This window comes from Macaca mulatta, chromosome 19 (genome assembly GCF_049350105.2).
Source record: "Macaca mulatta isolate MMU2019108-1 chromosome 19, T2T-MMU8v2.0, whole genome shotgun sequence".
Classification (NCBI taxonomy): Eukaryota; Metazoa; Chordata; class Mammalia; order Primates; family Cercopithecidae; genus Macaca; species Macaca mulatta.
The window spans coordinates 58,290,808-58,306,643 of NC_133424.1; the positions used below are offsets into that span (position 1 = coordinate 58,290,808).

The 15,836-nt window shown below is 49.9% G+C and overlaps 1 protein-coding gene across 1 annotated transcript in view; it reads left to right on the forward strand.

The window, feature by feature from the left end:
• The window catches only part of MEIOSIN (meiosis initiator), a 37,433-nt gene that overhangs the window by 11,766 nt on the left and 9,831 nt on the right, over positions 1-15,836 (forward strand). The window contains exons 3-6 of the mRNA XM_015124291.3: positions 848-977; positions 10,294-10,405; positions 13,432-13,569; positions 14,584-14,829. Of these exons, the coding sequence (XP_014979777.3) occupies positions 848-977; positions 10,294-10,405; positions 13,432-13,569; positions 14,584-14,829 (626 nt within the window). The remainder of the gene's footprint in view (positions 1-847; positions 978-10,293; positions 10,406-13,431; positions 13,570-14,583; positions 14,830-15,836) is intronic.

Here is a 15,836-nt window from a genome sequence, read left to right on the forward strand (position 1 = left end):
AAAGGAAGCAAGAGAGGACGCCAGAATGGTCAGCGGGGGCAGGATGCAAATAAGCCACGTTAGGAACTTTTCTTTTTTGAGGTAGAGTCTCACTCTGCCGCTCAGGCTGTAGTGCAGTGGTGCGATCTCAGCTCACTGCAACCTCCACCTCCCGGGTTCAAGAGATTCTCCTGCCTCAGCCTGCCCCAGTAGCTGGGATTACAGGTGCCTGCCACCCCGCCTGGCTAATTTTTGTATTTTATTTATTTATTTATTTATTTATTTATTTATTTATTTATTTGAGACAGAGTCTCACTTTGTCTCCCAGGCTGCAGTGCAGTGACACAATCTTGGCTCACTGCAACCTCTACCTCCTGGGTTCAAGGGATTCTCCTGCCTCAGCCTCCCGAAGTGCTAGGATTACAGGCATGAGCCACTGCACCCAACCCACATTAGGCACTTAAACTTGATCCTTAACAATGAGATGACATGGAGAGGTTTGAAGCAAGAGAGTGACGTGGTCAGATTTGTGTTTCAGAAAGGTCACCCTGACTCTAGCAGAAAGTAGGGGTGGAAGAGGCCAAATAGCAGGGTTGAGTGAACTATTGGGATGTTAACACATGGACTAGGGCAGGGCTGTGAGGTTGAAGAGAAGGCGATGGAGGAGGAGTGGGTAAGATTTGGTGACTGACTGATTAAGGGCTAAGGGAACGTAACAAGTACGGGTGATGCCTGGGATTCTGTCTTGAGTGTCCAGGGTAGGGTGCAGGCAGCCCTAAAATGGGTAACACAGACAGGAGGTTTGTGGATTAGATGTGGAATTCAGTTTTGGATGTCCTAACCAAAACCAGCTCCTGTCCCCAAACAGGAATCAGAGGAACCAAAACCAGCTCCTGTCCCCAAACAAGAAGCAGAGGAAAAACCACACTAGCAAGCTGCAAGAGTTGGCACTGCTGCTGCCCATAGCCCTGAAGACGGGGACCAAGAAGCTCACAAAGGTAGAGGGACTAGAGGAGAGGGGCCAGATTTGGGAGGCAGGTCCTTAAATAGCAGCAACTGGGTCACCCTCTCCTGGGAAACCTAGACAGATCCTTTCAGTGGCAGCATTCAAATGGGAATGGGGCTATTCTGAACGGGAATTTCTGGGAGTCTGTGATCCCATAACTAGGTGCCTGGAGGATGCTTTTTTGCAAAGGAGACAGGAGAAACCGGGCTGGGGAAATAGAGATAGCACAAAGATCATTGTTCCAGGAATCAAATAGCCATGGGTTTGAGCCCTCTAGCTTCACAGCTGCAGAACTCTGGGCAGTTCCTCAGGCTACCCAGACTTTCTTTTTTTCTTTTTTCTTTTTTGCTTTTTGAGAGGGAGTTTCGCTTTGTTGTTCAGGCTGGCGTGCAATCTCCGCTGATTACAACCTCCACCTTCTGGGTTCAAGCAATTCTCCTGCGTCAGCCTCCCGAGTAGCTGGGATTACAGGTGCCCACCACCACGCCCAGCTAATTTTTGTATTTTTACTAGAGACAGTTTCAAAGTGCTAGGATGATAGGCGTGAGCCACTGTGCCTGGCCAACTTTCTAAGCTTCAGTTTTCTCAACTGTCAAACAAGGGAAAAGAACTCTTGGAGCCGGATGCAGTGGCTCACGCCTGTCATCCCAGCACTCTGGGAGGCCGAGGCAGGCGGATAACCTGAGGTCAGGAGTTCGAGACCAGCCGTGCCAACATGGCGAAACACCATCTCTACTAAAAAGGACAAAACTTAGGCCGGATGCTGTGGCTCATGCCTGTGATCCCAGCACTTTGGGAGGCTGAGGTGGGCAGATCATGAGGTCAAGAGATCGAGACCATCCTGGCCAACATGGGGAAATCCTATGTCTACTAAAAATACAAAAATTAGCTGGGCATGGTGGCGCGTAACTGTAGTCACACCTACTTGGGGGGCTGAGGCAGGAGAATTGCTTGAACCCGGGAGGCAGAGGTTGCAGTGAGCCCAGATCATGCCACTGCACTCCAGCCTGGCAACAGTGCAAGACTCCCTCTCAAAAAAAATTAAATTAAAAAAAAGGACAAAACTTAGCCGGGTGTGGTGGTGGGTGCCTGTAGTCCCAGCTACTCAGGAGACTGAGGCACAAGAATCACATGAACCTGGGAGGTGGAGGTTGCAGTGAGCCGAGATTGTACCACTGCACTCCACCCTGGGTGACTCTTGCTACCCAGAGACACTGTGAGACCAAAATGACAATATAGCTATGACAGGCCCAGTGCATAGCATGCCTCAAGTAAACGTCAGTTTCCCCTCTAGCACCTTGTTTTGTGACCTATGGGTATCATCTCTATCAGGCAGGAATAGGTAAGGTTTCCCTCTGCGTCCCCATAGGCTACTCCAGAAATGCATATAGTGCTAAGCTAACACCTTGTGCCCAGTGGGAGTACCTTAATATGAAATTCAGATCTTGAAGCCTTGGTAGGATATTTTCCTGCTCTGTTTCCTCTCATGCATTCATCTACTCATTCATTCATCAGGCATTATGAAAGATTGTTGGATGCAGGCAGCTGTTCTGTTACAATAGGGAGAGGCAAGGAAATTTGAGACACAGTGCTCATCCTCTGGGAACTCAGAATCTGGTCAGGAAGATGAAGATTTGAACACAGGGGCCAGGCATGGTGGCTCATGCCTGTAATCCCAGCACTTTGGGAGGCCGAGGTGGGTGGATCACCTGAGGTCAGGAGTTCAGGACCAGCCAGGCCAACATGGTGAAACCCCATCTCTACTAAAAATACAAAAATTAGCTGGGCGCAGTGGCTCACTCCTGTAATCCTAGCACTTTGTGAGGCCGAGGCTGGTGGATCACTTAAGGTCAGGCGTTTAGGACCAGCCTAGCCAACATGGTAAAACCCTATCCCTACTGAAAATACAAAACAATTAGCCAGGCATCGTGGCATGTGCCTGTAATCCCAGCTACTCAGGAGGCTGAGGCAGGAGAATTGCTTGAACCCAGGAGGTGGAGGTTTCAGTGAGCCGAGATTGCGCCACTGCACTCCAGCCTGGACAACAGAGCCAGACTCCATCTCAAAAAAAAGAAAAAAAAAATTAGCTGGCTGTGATGGCATGCGCCTATAATCCCAGCTACTTGGGAGGCTGAAGCATGAGAATCACATGAGCCTGGGAGGTGGAGGTTGCAGTGAGCTAAGATTACACCACTGCACTCCAGCCTGGGCAGCAAAGCAAGACTACGTCTCAAAGGAAAAAAAAAAAAAAGATTTGGCTGGGCGCAGTGGTTCTTGCCTGTAATCCCAGCACTTTGGGAGGCCGAGGCAGGTGGATCACTTGAGGTCGGGAGTTTGAGACCAGCCTGACCAACATGGAGAAACTCTGTCTCTACTAAAAATACAAAAAATTAACCAGGCGTGGTGGTGCATGCCTGTAATCCCAGCTACTCGGGAGCCTGAGGTAGGAGAATCACTTGAACCCAGGAGGCAGAGGTTGTGGTGAGCTGAGATCATGCCATTGCACTCCAGCCTGGCAACAGAGCAAGACTCTGTCTAAAAAAAAAAAAAAGATTTAAACACAGGAAAAACTGATCCCAGCTAGAGTGTGTGACTTGCCTTTAGAGAGGTTCAGAGGAGTGGGTGTTTGGGACAGATTTGCCTAACCCTGACCCTAACCCTAACCGTTATCCTGCCTACCACATCTGTCAACTACCGGGTCACATGGATTCTCCTAAATCTCTCTCACTAGTAGGTGCTTTATATATAAAAGCTGTATTAAATCCCTGAGTTTCCTATGGTAATAAATCACCCCAGACTTTAGTGGCTTAAAACAACACAAATTTATTCTGTCTTCTTTTTTTTGGAGATGGAGTCTCGCTCTGTTGCCCAGGCTGGAGTGCAGTGATGCGATCTCGGCTCACTGCAACCTCCGCCTCCCAGGTTCAAGTGATTCTCCTGTCTCAGCCTCCCGAGTAGCTGGGACTATAGGTACACACCACCACCCCTGTTTTTTTTTTTGTTTTTTTTTTTGTATTTTTAGTAGAGACAGGATTTCACCATATTGGTCAGACTGGTCTCAAATTCCTGACCTCAGGCGATCCACCCTCCTTGGCCTCCCAAAGTGCTGGGATTATAGGTGTTAGCCACCGTGGCCAGCCAAATTTATTCTCTTATAGTTCTGGAGTTCGGAAGTCCAATATCTGTCTCAGTGGCTTTTTCACTTGTTTGGTTGTTTTGGGGTTTTTAGGTTTTGTTTTTGTTTTGTTCTGTTTTATTTTTGAGACAGGATCTCACTCTCTCACCCAGGCTGCAGTGCAGTGGCTTGACCTCAGCTCACTGCAGCCTCTGCCTCCCAGGCTCAAGCAATCCTCCCACCTCAGCCTCCCAAGTAGCTGATACTACAGGCTCATGCCACCCACTGCCACACTGGCTAATTTTTTGTATTTTTGGTAGAGACAAGGTTTCACCATGTTGCCCAGGCTAGTCTCAAACTCCTGACCTCAAGTGATTCGCCCACCTTGGCCTCCCAAAGTGCGGGGATTACAGGCATAAGCTACTGCGCCTGGCTGGTCTCACTGGTTTAAAGTCAAGTTGTCAGCAGGATTGGTTCCTCTTAGAAGCTTTGGAGAGTTTGTTTCCTTTCTCTTTGCCAACTTCTGGGGGCTGCCTGCATTCCTTGACTCATCATGGTCCCTCAAAGCCAGCATGGAAGCATCTTCAAATCTCTTTCCTGTCCTACCACTTCTGTTGTCACATTGCCTTGTCTGCCTTTGACATTCCTGCCTCCATAAGATTATATGTAATTACACTGGGCCCACCCAGATAAACAGGAATAATCATGGCATCTCAAGATCCTTAACACGGCCAGACACGGTGGCTCATGCCTCTAATCTCAGCAGTTTGGGAGGCTGAGGCGGGTGGATCACCTGAGGTCAGGAGTCTGAGACCAGCCTGGCCAACATGGTGAAACCCCGTCTCTACTAAAAATACAACAAATTAGCCAGGAGTGGTGGCGCATGCCTGTAATCCCACCTACTCAGGAGGCTGAGGCAGGAGAATCATTTGAACCCAGGAGGCAGAGGTGGCAGTGATCTAAGATCACGCCATTGCACGCCAGCCTGGGTGAGAGAGCAAGACTCTGTCTCAAAAAAAAAAAAAAAAAAAGATCCTTAACTCAATCATATCTCATATCTGCAAAGTCCTTTCTGCCATACAAGGCAACATATTCATAGGTTCTAGGGACTAGGACATGGACATCTTTGGAACTTTGGGGGGATGCATTATGCAGTCCATCATGGTGCTAAAAATATTTGAGGAATGTGAGTTTTTGGCATACACAGGTGCTGGAATAGCCCTTGGGGAGCCAGAGATGACTACGACACAGTCCCTGCCCTCGAGGAATGGCAGTCTCGTCAGGGGACTGGCAACATTTCATAAATGACTTGATGGCCACATCTCTTGGAATTCTCCCCAGGCCTCAGCCTACTTATTTACCATGTATCCTCTGCTGTCTTCAGAACCCCTCTTCTCCTCCCTCTTCATCCTTCCCTCAACTGCATCATGGGATCCAGCTCCACAGACAACCCGCGTCCCGGGGCCATGGGACATGCTCAGTCCGGTGCTCCGTGCCATAGCGGGAGCTGTGATGAATTGCCTCTCCTGTATTAGAGATTTGAGGTGCAGCTTCGATTCAGAGTGTCCTTCCTCACCACTCTGGCTGGTGAATTGCCCCCTGCCCCATCTGATCCTCCCTCTGACCATGAACACCTGCAGTGTATCACTGCAGTTACTTCCTTGTTTCCGACCTCCTTTAGGTGGAGTTCAGCGAGAGCCATAAAGGAGACATCTCTGTCCGCCTTGCCCACAGGGCCTAGCATAGAGCAGAGAGCAGTAACAACTGTTCCCAACTTAGTGAGAGTTCTACGTGTCAGGTCTTGAGTGCTGAGTGTCTCAGATACATTTCTCTCACTTAACTCTCCCACAAGGCTTGTGAGAGATGTATGGCTATGCTCATTCTTTGGTTTGAGGAAACTGAAGTGCAGAGAATAGTCACATCGCCCACAGGCACAGAGTTAAAATACAGAGAGAGACAGACAGAGAGAGAGAGGGAGGGATTCAGATGTGGCCAGGCACAGTGGCTCATGCCTGTAATACCAGCACTTTGGAAGGCTGAAGCAGGCAGATTGCTAGAGTTTCAGAGTTCAAGACCAGCCTGGGCAATGTGGCAAAACTCCATCTCTACAAAAAATACAAAAATTAACCAGCCATGGTACCCACTACCCAGGAGGCTGAAGCAGGAGGATAGCTTGAGCCTGGGAAGTGGAGGTTGCAATGAGCCGAGATCATACCACTGCACTCCAGCCTGAGCAACAGAGTAAGACCCTGTCTTAAAAGAGAGAGAGTCAGCCGGGCGCGGTGGCTCGAGCCTGTAATCCCAGCACTTTGGGAGGCCGAGACGGGCGGATCACGAGGTCAGGAGATGGAGACCATCCTGGCTAACACGGTGAAACCCCGTCTCTACTAAAAAATACAAAAAACTAGCCGGGCGAGGTGGCGGGCGCCTGTAGTCCCAGCTGAGGGACTGAGGCAGGAGAATGGCATAAACCCGGGAGGCGGAGCTTGCAGTGAACTGAGATCCGGCCACTGCACTTCAGCCCAGGCGACAGAGTGAGACTCCGTCTCAAAAAAAAAAAAAAAAAAAAAAAGAGAGAGAGTCAGATGTATCTCACTCCAAAGGCTCTTCCCTTCAACCATTCTGCCACTCAAGGCTCAATAGATGTTTGTTGAATGACTGAATGAGCCCCCTTGGTTGGGACAGTTACAGGACCTGTTGATCTTACCTTCAGAAGGTCTTTGAGAGTTCAGACTCTGGTGTAGCCTCCAAACTAACCTTCCTGAAGTTGCAATTACTGAGGCTTCTGTCTTGAAATCTGGGATGATGCCCAATTGCTTTCTACATAAAACCTTTATACTAGTAATAATAAGTAACATTTATATATTACTTCATGGTTTATAAGGACTTTTTCTTATCGAGTGCCAACTATGTGCTCAAAACCTGGTATTAGAGATAATAAGCTTAAAAAGACTGAGGCCAGGTGTGCCTGTAATCTCAGCTCACTGCAACCTTTGCTTCCTGGGTTCTAGTGATTCTCCTGCCTCAGCCTCCCGAGCAGCTGAGATTACAGGCACGCCCCACCACGCCCGGCTAATTTTTGTATTTTATTTTATTTTTATTTTATTTATTATTATTTATTTTTTTGGCGAGACAGAGATATACTCTTGTTGCCCAGGCTGGAGTGCAATGGTGCGATCTCAGCTCACTGCATCCTCTGCCTCCCAGGTTCAAGCGATTCTCCTGCCTCAGCCTCCCGAGTAGCTGGGATTATAGGCATGTGCCACCATGCCTGGCTAATTTTGTATTTTTAGTAGAGACAGGGTTTCACCGTGTTGCCCAGGCTGATCTTAAACTCCTGACCTCAGGTGATCCACCCACCTCAGCCTCCCAAAGTGCTGGGATTACAGGCATGAGCCACCACGTCCGGCCAGTTTTTGTATTTTAGTAGAGACAGGGTTTTACCATGTTGGCCAGGCTGGTCTCGAACTCCTGACCTCAGGTCAGGTGATCCAGCCACCTTGGCCTCCCAAAGTGCTGGGATGACAGGCGTGAACCACCACGCCTGGCCAGTGTTTGTATTTTAGTAGAAACAGGGTTTCACCATGTTGGCCAGGCTAGTCTTGAACTCCTGACCTCAGGTCAAGTGATCCGGCTGCCTTGGCCTCCCAAAGTGCTGGGATTACAGGCGTGAGCCACCGTGCCTGGCAATATAGGCCATTTTTGAATCCCTTGTTATACTCTTTTATTTATAATGCTTATCACGCAGACTCTGCTGGGTGATTTCACATACCCTAATTTATTTAGTTCTAATGACAATCATCTGAGCTGGAATTAATATCCTCATTCCCATGACACAGATGAGAAAAACGAGGCTCAAAGAACTAAAAATGCCATGTTGCCAATACACAGCTGGAAAGTGGCAGATTGGCCCCAGGTTCTCCAAAACCAGTGTCCTCTCTGCTGAGTCACCTCTGTCTCTTAGATCACAGAGTTAGATTATAGCTTCCTTCTGTGGACCACGCTGAATCATTTCAGTGACTGTCTGTGTTTTTTTGTTTGTTTGTTTGTTTGTTTGTTTGTTTGTTTTTGAGACAGAGTCTCGCTCTGTCGCCGAGGCTGGAGTGCAGTGGCCGGATCTCAGCTCACTGCAAGCTCCGCCTCCCGGGTTTACGCCATTCTCCAGCCTCAGCCTCCCGAGTAGCTGGGACTACAGGCGCCCACCACCTTGCCTGGCTAGTTTTTTTTGTATTTTTTAGTAGAGACGGGGTTTCATCGTGTTAGCCAGGATGGTCTCGATCTCCTGACCTCGTGATTCGCCCGTCTCGGCCTCCCAAAGTGCTGGGATTACAGGCTTGAGCCACCGCGCCCGGCCGACTGTCTGTGTTTTATACAACAGCTTCGCATGAGTCCCTTCATCAGACCATGTTTTCTGATTTGGAGTTGGGAAGATGATTGCTGTTGTGTTATTTTTCTAGGGATCCAGTTTGATTCGAAAAGTACTTCCTGGTGTTCTTCCCTCACCATTTCCCCAGAATAACTCCTTCTACTCTTCAGATCTCAGTTTATTTATTTATTTGAGACAGAGTCTCTCTGTCACCCAGGCTGGAGTGAAGTGGCATGATCTCGGCTCACTGCAACCTCCACCGCCTGGGTTCAGGTGATTCTCCTGCCTCCACCTCCCACGTAGCTGAGACTACAGGCGTGCACCACTACACCTGGCTAATTTTTGTATTTTTAGTAGAGACTGGGTTTCGCCATCTTGGCCAGGATGGTCTTGAACTCCTGACCTCAAGTGATCCGCCCGCCTTGGCCTCCCAAAGTGCTGGGATTACAGGCATGAGCCACCACGCCCGGCCTGGGTCTCAGTTTAAGTGCTAGTTCTTCAGAGAGGCCTTTTCAGACACCCTAATTTTGGAACCCCTTGTTATACTCTTTTATTTATAATGCTTATCACACAGTCGATCATTTTCGATAATTGGTGAGTTTATTAAGATGTGTTGCTCTCACTAGATTGTAAGCTCCATGAAGTCGAAAAAAAGCATGTCCAGTTTACCCTGACACACCTGGCCCCTAGTCAGTCATAGTCTCTTTTAGCTTTGTGACTCCAGTACCAACTCAGGAGGTATTTGGTGGCTGCATGGATGATGCCTGTGGGGCAGGAGACATCCTTCATGGTGCTTTGGGGAGACTCATTCCTTCGACAATGCCTGGTTTAGTGACCTCTCAATTCTGTGTGCTTGGGATGAGAAACCAATTTGCTAGTCTCACCCTTCACTAGTTCATGGTCAGTGGCAGAGAATGATGGATGATTATAAAACAGTATGGCAAGTGCCTTCGTGGAGGTAGGCCCAGGGTGTCACAAGAGTGCAGGAGGGGGTCAGGTGAGGTGGCTCAAGCTTGATCCCAGCATTTTGGGAGGCTGAGGCGGGCAGATCATCTGAGGTCAAGAGTTCAAGACCAGCCTGACCAACATGGTGAAATCCCATCTCTACTAAAAATACAAAATTACTCAGGCGTGGTAGTGCATGCCTATAATACTAGCATCTTGGGAGGCTAAGGCAGGAGAATCGAATCGCTTGAACCCGGGAAGTGGAGGTTGCAGTGAGCTGAGATCGCGCATTGCACTCTAACCTGGGTGACAAGGGCAAACCTCTGTCTCCAAAAAACAAAAAAAGAACAGCTGACCCAGCCTGGGTGAGGGGGCAGAGAGGTGGCACTTCTGGAAGAGGAGACCACTGTGCAGAGGCTCAGAGGGGGAGAAGCTGGTGAGGGAGTTCATGGAGAGAAGACGAGGGCTTTGCAGATAGAGAATAATACAGCATGAGCGAGGAGCCAGGCGAGACGCCAGGGAGTGTGTGCCAAAAACTGCACCAGGAGATTCTCACTCTGCTGCTCCATCTCTGCAGCCTTTTCTTGAGACAGTCTTGCTCTGTTGCCCAGGCTGGAGTGCCATGGCAAGATCTCAGCTCACTACAACCTCCACCTCTCAGGTTCAAGCGATTATCCTGCTTCAGCCTCCTGAGTAGCTGGGACTACCAGCGTGCACCACCATGCCTGGCTTATTTTTGTATTTTTAGTAGAAATGGGGTTTCTCCACATTGGTCCGGCTGGTCACAAACTCCCAACCTCAGTTGATCTGCCCTCCTCGGCCTCCCAGAGTGCTGAGATTACAGGCGTGAGCCCGGCCAACCGTGTCTTTCTTTTGAGGCAGAAGGAGATTCTGGTGCATGTCCTGCAGTACATTCAGTACCTCCAGAGAAACATCGATGCCGCCAAGGCCTTGTTCAAATGCCACACCACCACTGGGGAAGGTGGACTTGCGGGTAAGTAGTTCAGCCAGTGTTTCTTGGTGCCTGCGATGTGCCAAGTGTTGTTCCAGCCATCAGGGATACTGAGTGACCCTTGTATCAAGGCCTGGTATAGGAAACAAAGTCAGAAAGATATGCAAGATGCCATGGGAACTCAGAGAAGAGGGGCCTTGGAGCTGGGCCTTCAGGACAGTAGGAGATTCAGGGAAGCCCAGCCAGGCAGAAGAAACAGGACAGGCACAGTGGCTCACGCCTGTAATCCCAGCACTTTGGGAGGCCAAGGCAGGCGGATTGCTTAAGGTCAAGAGTTCGAGGCCAACCTGGCCAACATGGCGAAACCCTGTGTCTACTAAAAATATAAAAATTAGTGGGGCGTGGTGGCGGGCACCTGTAATCCCAGCTACTCCGGAGGTTGAGGCAGGAGAATCACTTGAACCTGGGAGGCGGAGGTTGCTGTGAGCTGAGATCACACCACTGCACCCTAGCCTGGGCGACACAGCAAGACTCTGTCTCAAAATAATAATAATAATAATAATAATAATACATAAATAAAATAAACAAATCTGATCATGACCTTCCCCTGGCATAAATCCCTCAGTAATTTTCATCTTCTTCACTTCCCTCCATAGCCTGATGCTGGAAGCCCTTTGGGATCTCATCCCTGCCTTCCTAGTCCCTGCCAAACCTCCCCAGCCTCATCTTCTAGCATTCTGCCAGCATATTTTATTTATTTATTTGTGGGTTTTTTTGCTTTTTTTGTTGTTTCATTTGTGTGTGTATGTGTGTGTGTGTGTGTGGTTTTTGTTTTTTTTTTTTTTTTTTTTGAGATGGAATATCATTCTGTTACCTAGGCTGGAGTACAATGGCGCAATATCGGCTCACTGCCTCCTGGGTTCAAGCGATTCTCTTGACTCGGCCTTCCAAGTAGCTGGGACCACAGGCATGCGTCACCACACCCGGCTAATTTTTGTATTTTTAGTAGAGATGGGGTTTCGCCATGTTGGCCAGGCTTATTTATTCATTTTTATTTATTTATTTTTTTGAGACGAAGTCTCTCTCTGTCGCCCAGGCTGGAGTGCAGTGGCACAATCTCGGCTCACTGCAACCTCTGCCTCCCAGGCCTCTACAAGTATATTTTACACTACAGTAACAGTGACAGCACCCAGCACATCTAGCCTTCCGGGACTGGTGTATTCCTGGTGCTGTGGTATGTTTTTTTCATTTTTTTGAGGCGGAGTTTAACTCTTGTTGCCCAGGCTGGAGTGCAGTGGCACGATCTCGGCTCAGCGCAACCTCTGTCTCCCTGATTCAAGCGATTCTCCTGCTTCAGCCTCCCAAGTAGCTGGGATTACAGGCACCCACCACCATGTCTGGCTAATTTTTTTGTATTTTTAGTAGAGACGGTGTTTTGCCATACTGGCCAGGCTGGTCTCGAACTGCTGACCTCTGGTGATCCACCCACCTCGGCCTCTCAAAGTGCTTGGATTACAGCCGTGAGCCACCGCTCCTGGCCTCTTTTTTTTTTTTTTTTTTTTTTGAGACAGGGTCTCACTCTGTCACCCAGGCTAGAATGCAGTGGCATGATCATGGCTCACTGCAACCTCAAACTCCCAGGACTCAAACTCCAGGGGTCAAGCAATCCTCCTGCCTCAGACTTCTAAGTAGGTTGTACTTACAGGCACGTGCCACCAACATCCAGATAATTTTTTTTTTTTTTTGAGATGGAGTCTCTCTCTAGCTGTAACTGGGACTAGAGGCGCATGCCATCACACCCAGCTAATTTTTATATTTTTAGTAGAGACGAGAGTTTGCCGTGGTTGCCAGGCTGGTCTCACCTTAAGTGATCTACCCATCTCAGCCTCCTAAAGTGCTGAGATGACAGATGTGAGCCATCATGCCTGTCTCTGGCTAATATTTTTGTTTGTTTTTTTTTGTAGAGACAGAGTCTCACTATGTTGTCCAAGCTGGTCTTAAACTCCTGGGTTCAAGCGATCCTCCCGCCTTGGCCTCCCAAAGTGCTGGGATTATAGGAGTGGGTCACCAAGTCTGACTTATTTCTATGTATTAACTCACATTTAATCCGCAGGACAAATACAGAAGGGAGAAGCTAGTGTGGCCCCGTTTTGCAGGTGATGAAACTGAAGCCCAGAGAGGTTAAGGTCACAGAGATGAACCTGAGTCAGGACCTGGCTCAGACCCACACACATCATCTCCATGCCATGCAGACCTCCAATCACACCCAGTGACTTGCCATCCGCAGACGCCCCGCATGTGTCTTCTCATGCCTGCAAACTCTTACTCAGATAGTTTCTTTTTATTCTTTTTTTTTTTTAGGCAGAGTCTCGCTCCTTTGCCCAGGCTGAAGTGAAGTGGCGTAATTTCGGCTCACTGCAAGCTCCACCACCTGGGTTCAAGCGATTCTCCTGCCTCGGCCTCCCGAGTAACTGGGATTACAGGCACCCGCCACCACACCCAGCTAATTTTTGTCCCTAACATGTAGTGTAGAGGACAGGTCATGAAGTGAGAGACTGGAGTCAGGGAGATGAGGAAAGACACTGTTCGGAGTGATCTAGACAGGGGACAATTAGGCCCAAGCGAGCTCTGTAGCTGAGAATGTGGATAGAAGTGAGTAAACCTAGGAGATGTTAACGAGGAAGAATCAAGAGGCCAGAGGGAAAGGCCCCAGTGGGGGAGTTGGGTAGGGACCCTCACTGTGTTGAGGAAGGCTGGAGGAGAAGCTGGTGTGGGCGGGGAGAGGGTGAAGCGAAGCATCTTCAAGGTGCCCAGTCTGGGGAAGTGTTGATTCCGTTCTCCCCCTGGGCCAAGGCCCAAAACAGCCCTGAAGAAACCTGAGTTCTCACCCTCTACTTTCACAGTCCTGACTGAGCGGCCTTGGATAAGCCCTCAGTTTTCACACTGTAAAGTCAGCCTGGGGTCCCACCCTGACCCGGGACTGAGGAGCATTGTCTAGAAGACAGGAACTGCCGGCTGGGTGCAGATAGAGTGCGGGATCTGACCTGTTTCCCTCTCCATCCCTGCAGGGCTGAGTCAGAATCCAGCCTGGGGCCCAGCTAGGCGGAGGAGACACTCTACCCCCTCCAGCTCCCCAAGCTCTCAGAAGTCCCGTCTCCAGGGGGCGTGCCAGAGGCCTCGGAAGAAGAAGCTGACCCAGGCATCAGGTACAAGCTGTCACTGGAGGCGGAACCAGAAGCCCAGGTCATCCAGGAGCAGGGCTCCTTCTCCAGGGATGTCCTTACTCTGGGGGCCTTCTCAGCACCCTATGCCTGGGTTCAACTCCCAACTCCTCCTTGTATTAACACTGAGGCTTCACACCCAGAAATTTGGGGTTCACTGGTCTATGGCAGAACCTGGGAATCAGTATTTTTTTCTTTTTTTTTTTTTGAGACAGAGTCTCGCTCTGTCCACCAGGCCGGAGTGCAGTGGCGCACTCGGCTCACTGCCCCCTCTGCCTCCCAAGTTGAAGCTATTCTCCTGCCTCAGCCTCCCAAGTAGCTGGGATTACAGGCACCTGCTGCCATGCTCAGCTAATTTTTGTATTTTTAGTAGAGACAGGGTTTCACCATGTTGGCCAGGCTGGTCCTGAGCTCCTGACCTCAAGTAATCTGCCTGCCTTGGCCTCCCAAAGCGCTGGGATTACAGGCGTGAGCTACTGCTCCTGGTCAGTGTTTTGTTTTTTTTTTTTTTTTTGAGACAGAGTCTCGCTCTGTCGCCCAGGCTGGAGTGCAGTGGCGCTCGCGGCTCACTGCAAGCTCTGCCTCCTGGGTTCACACCATTCTCCTGCCTCAACCTCCCCAGTAGCTGGGACTACAGGTGCCCACTACCACACCCAGCTAATTTTTTCTGTTTTAGTAGAGGCGGGGTTTCACCACGTTAGCCAGGATGGTATCAATCTCCTGACCTTGTGATTTGCCTGTCTCGGCCTCCCAAAGTGCTGGGATTACAGGCGTGAGCCACCGCACCCACCCTGCCTGGTGTTTTTTAAAGATCACAAGATGATTCTCACACGTGGACAGGGGTTGAACAAAGGGGCCTGTGATTGAGGATCTGGGCATACCCATACCGGGCCAGGCATAGCTTTGACACAGACACGGACATTTCCCACCTGAACCCTATTCTGGTGACAGGCAGGTGACCCCCAGGCCCCTCTAACACCTGAACCTCTGCTCCCCCAGAAAGCCAGACTCGGACCCCGAAGCCTCGCCGCTCCCTGGCCCTGAGCAAGCCTGAGAAGCTGGTGACCCCATCCCCAGACCAGAAAGGAAGCAGCACAGCGGGGACCACCACCCCTCCAAGGTGCCCCGACTCCTGTGGTCACCCGAGGCCTGCATCATCCTCGCCTCCAGCTGATAGAAAAGGAGGACAGTCCCAACTGACGCTGCTGGATCTGGCCGAGGACACCATCCACTGTGGCATCTCGAGTGGGTCTCTTTCCTCACTCTGAACTTACTCTTTCATTGAGATGCCACTTTGGGGGCACCTGCTGTGTACCAGACACAGTACCAGTAGTGAGGGCTGCAGCAGTGAATAGGAAACACCGCGTCTCACTTCTCAAGCTTGTGGCCTTGCTCTGGTGGTCTTCATCGCAGGCTGTGTCGTGGCTGTAAGGGTGGGACGAGATCAGCATCGTCTTGTGTGGGTTTCCCATCACAGAACCGGGGAGGAGGGCAGGGCCTCCACCTCAGGCCTCACTGGGCTCTCCTGTACCCCAGTCACTGCGCTGGTTTGGAAAAGGTGTGGTGATGTGTTCAAGCAGAGAGCTAGGCGAGAGGGAGGGAGTTCGGAGCTCGAGGCTTTGAGGCTTCAAGTCATCTCGTTCCTCTATTTGTTCATTCAGCCTTTTCTTTTTTCTTTTTTTTTTTTTTTTTGAGATGGAATCTTGCTCTGTCGCCCAGGCTGGAGTGCAGTGGCATGATCTCGGCTCACTGCAACCTCTGCCTCCTGGATTCAAGCGATTCTTCTGCCTCAGTCTCATGAGTAGCTGGGACAGGCGCCTGCCCCCATGCCTGGCTAATTTCTGTTTTTTGTTTGTTTGTTTGTTTTTTTGGTTTTTTTTGAGACGGAGTCTCACTCTGTCGCCGAGGCTGGAGTACAGTGACACAATCTCAGCTCACTGCAACCTCCTTATCCTGGGTTCAAGTGATTCTCCTGCCTTAGACTCTTGAGTAGCTGGGACTGCAGGCGCATGCCACCATGGCCAGCTAATTTTTTTTGTTTTTTTTAGTACAGATGGGGTTTCACCGTGTTAGCCAGGATGGTCTTGAACTCCTGACTTCGTGATCTGCCCGCCTTGGCCTCCCAAAGTGCTGGGATTACAGGCGTGAGCCACTGCACCCAGCCTTAATTTTTGTATTTTTAGTACAGACGGGGTTTCACCATCTTGGCCAGGCTGGTCTTGAACGCCTGACTTCGTGGTCCACCCGCCTCG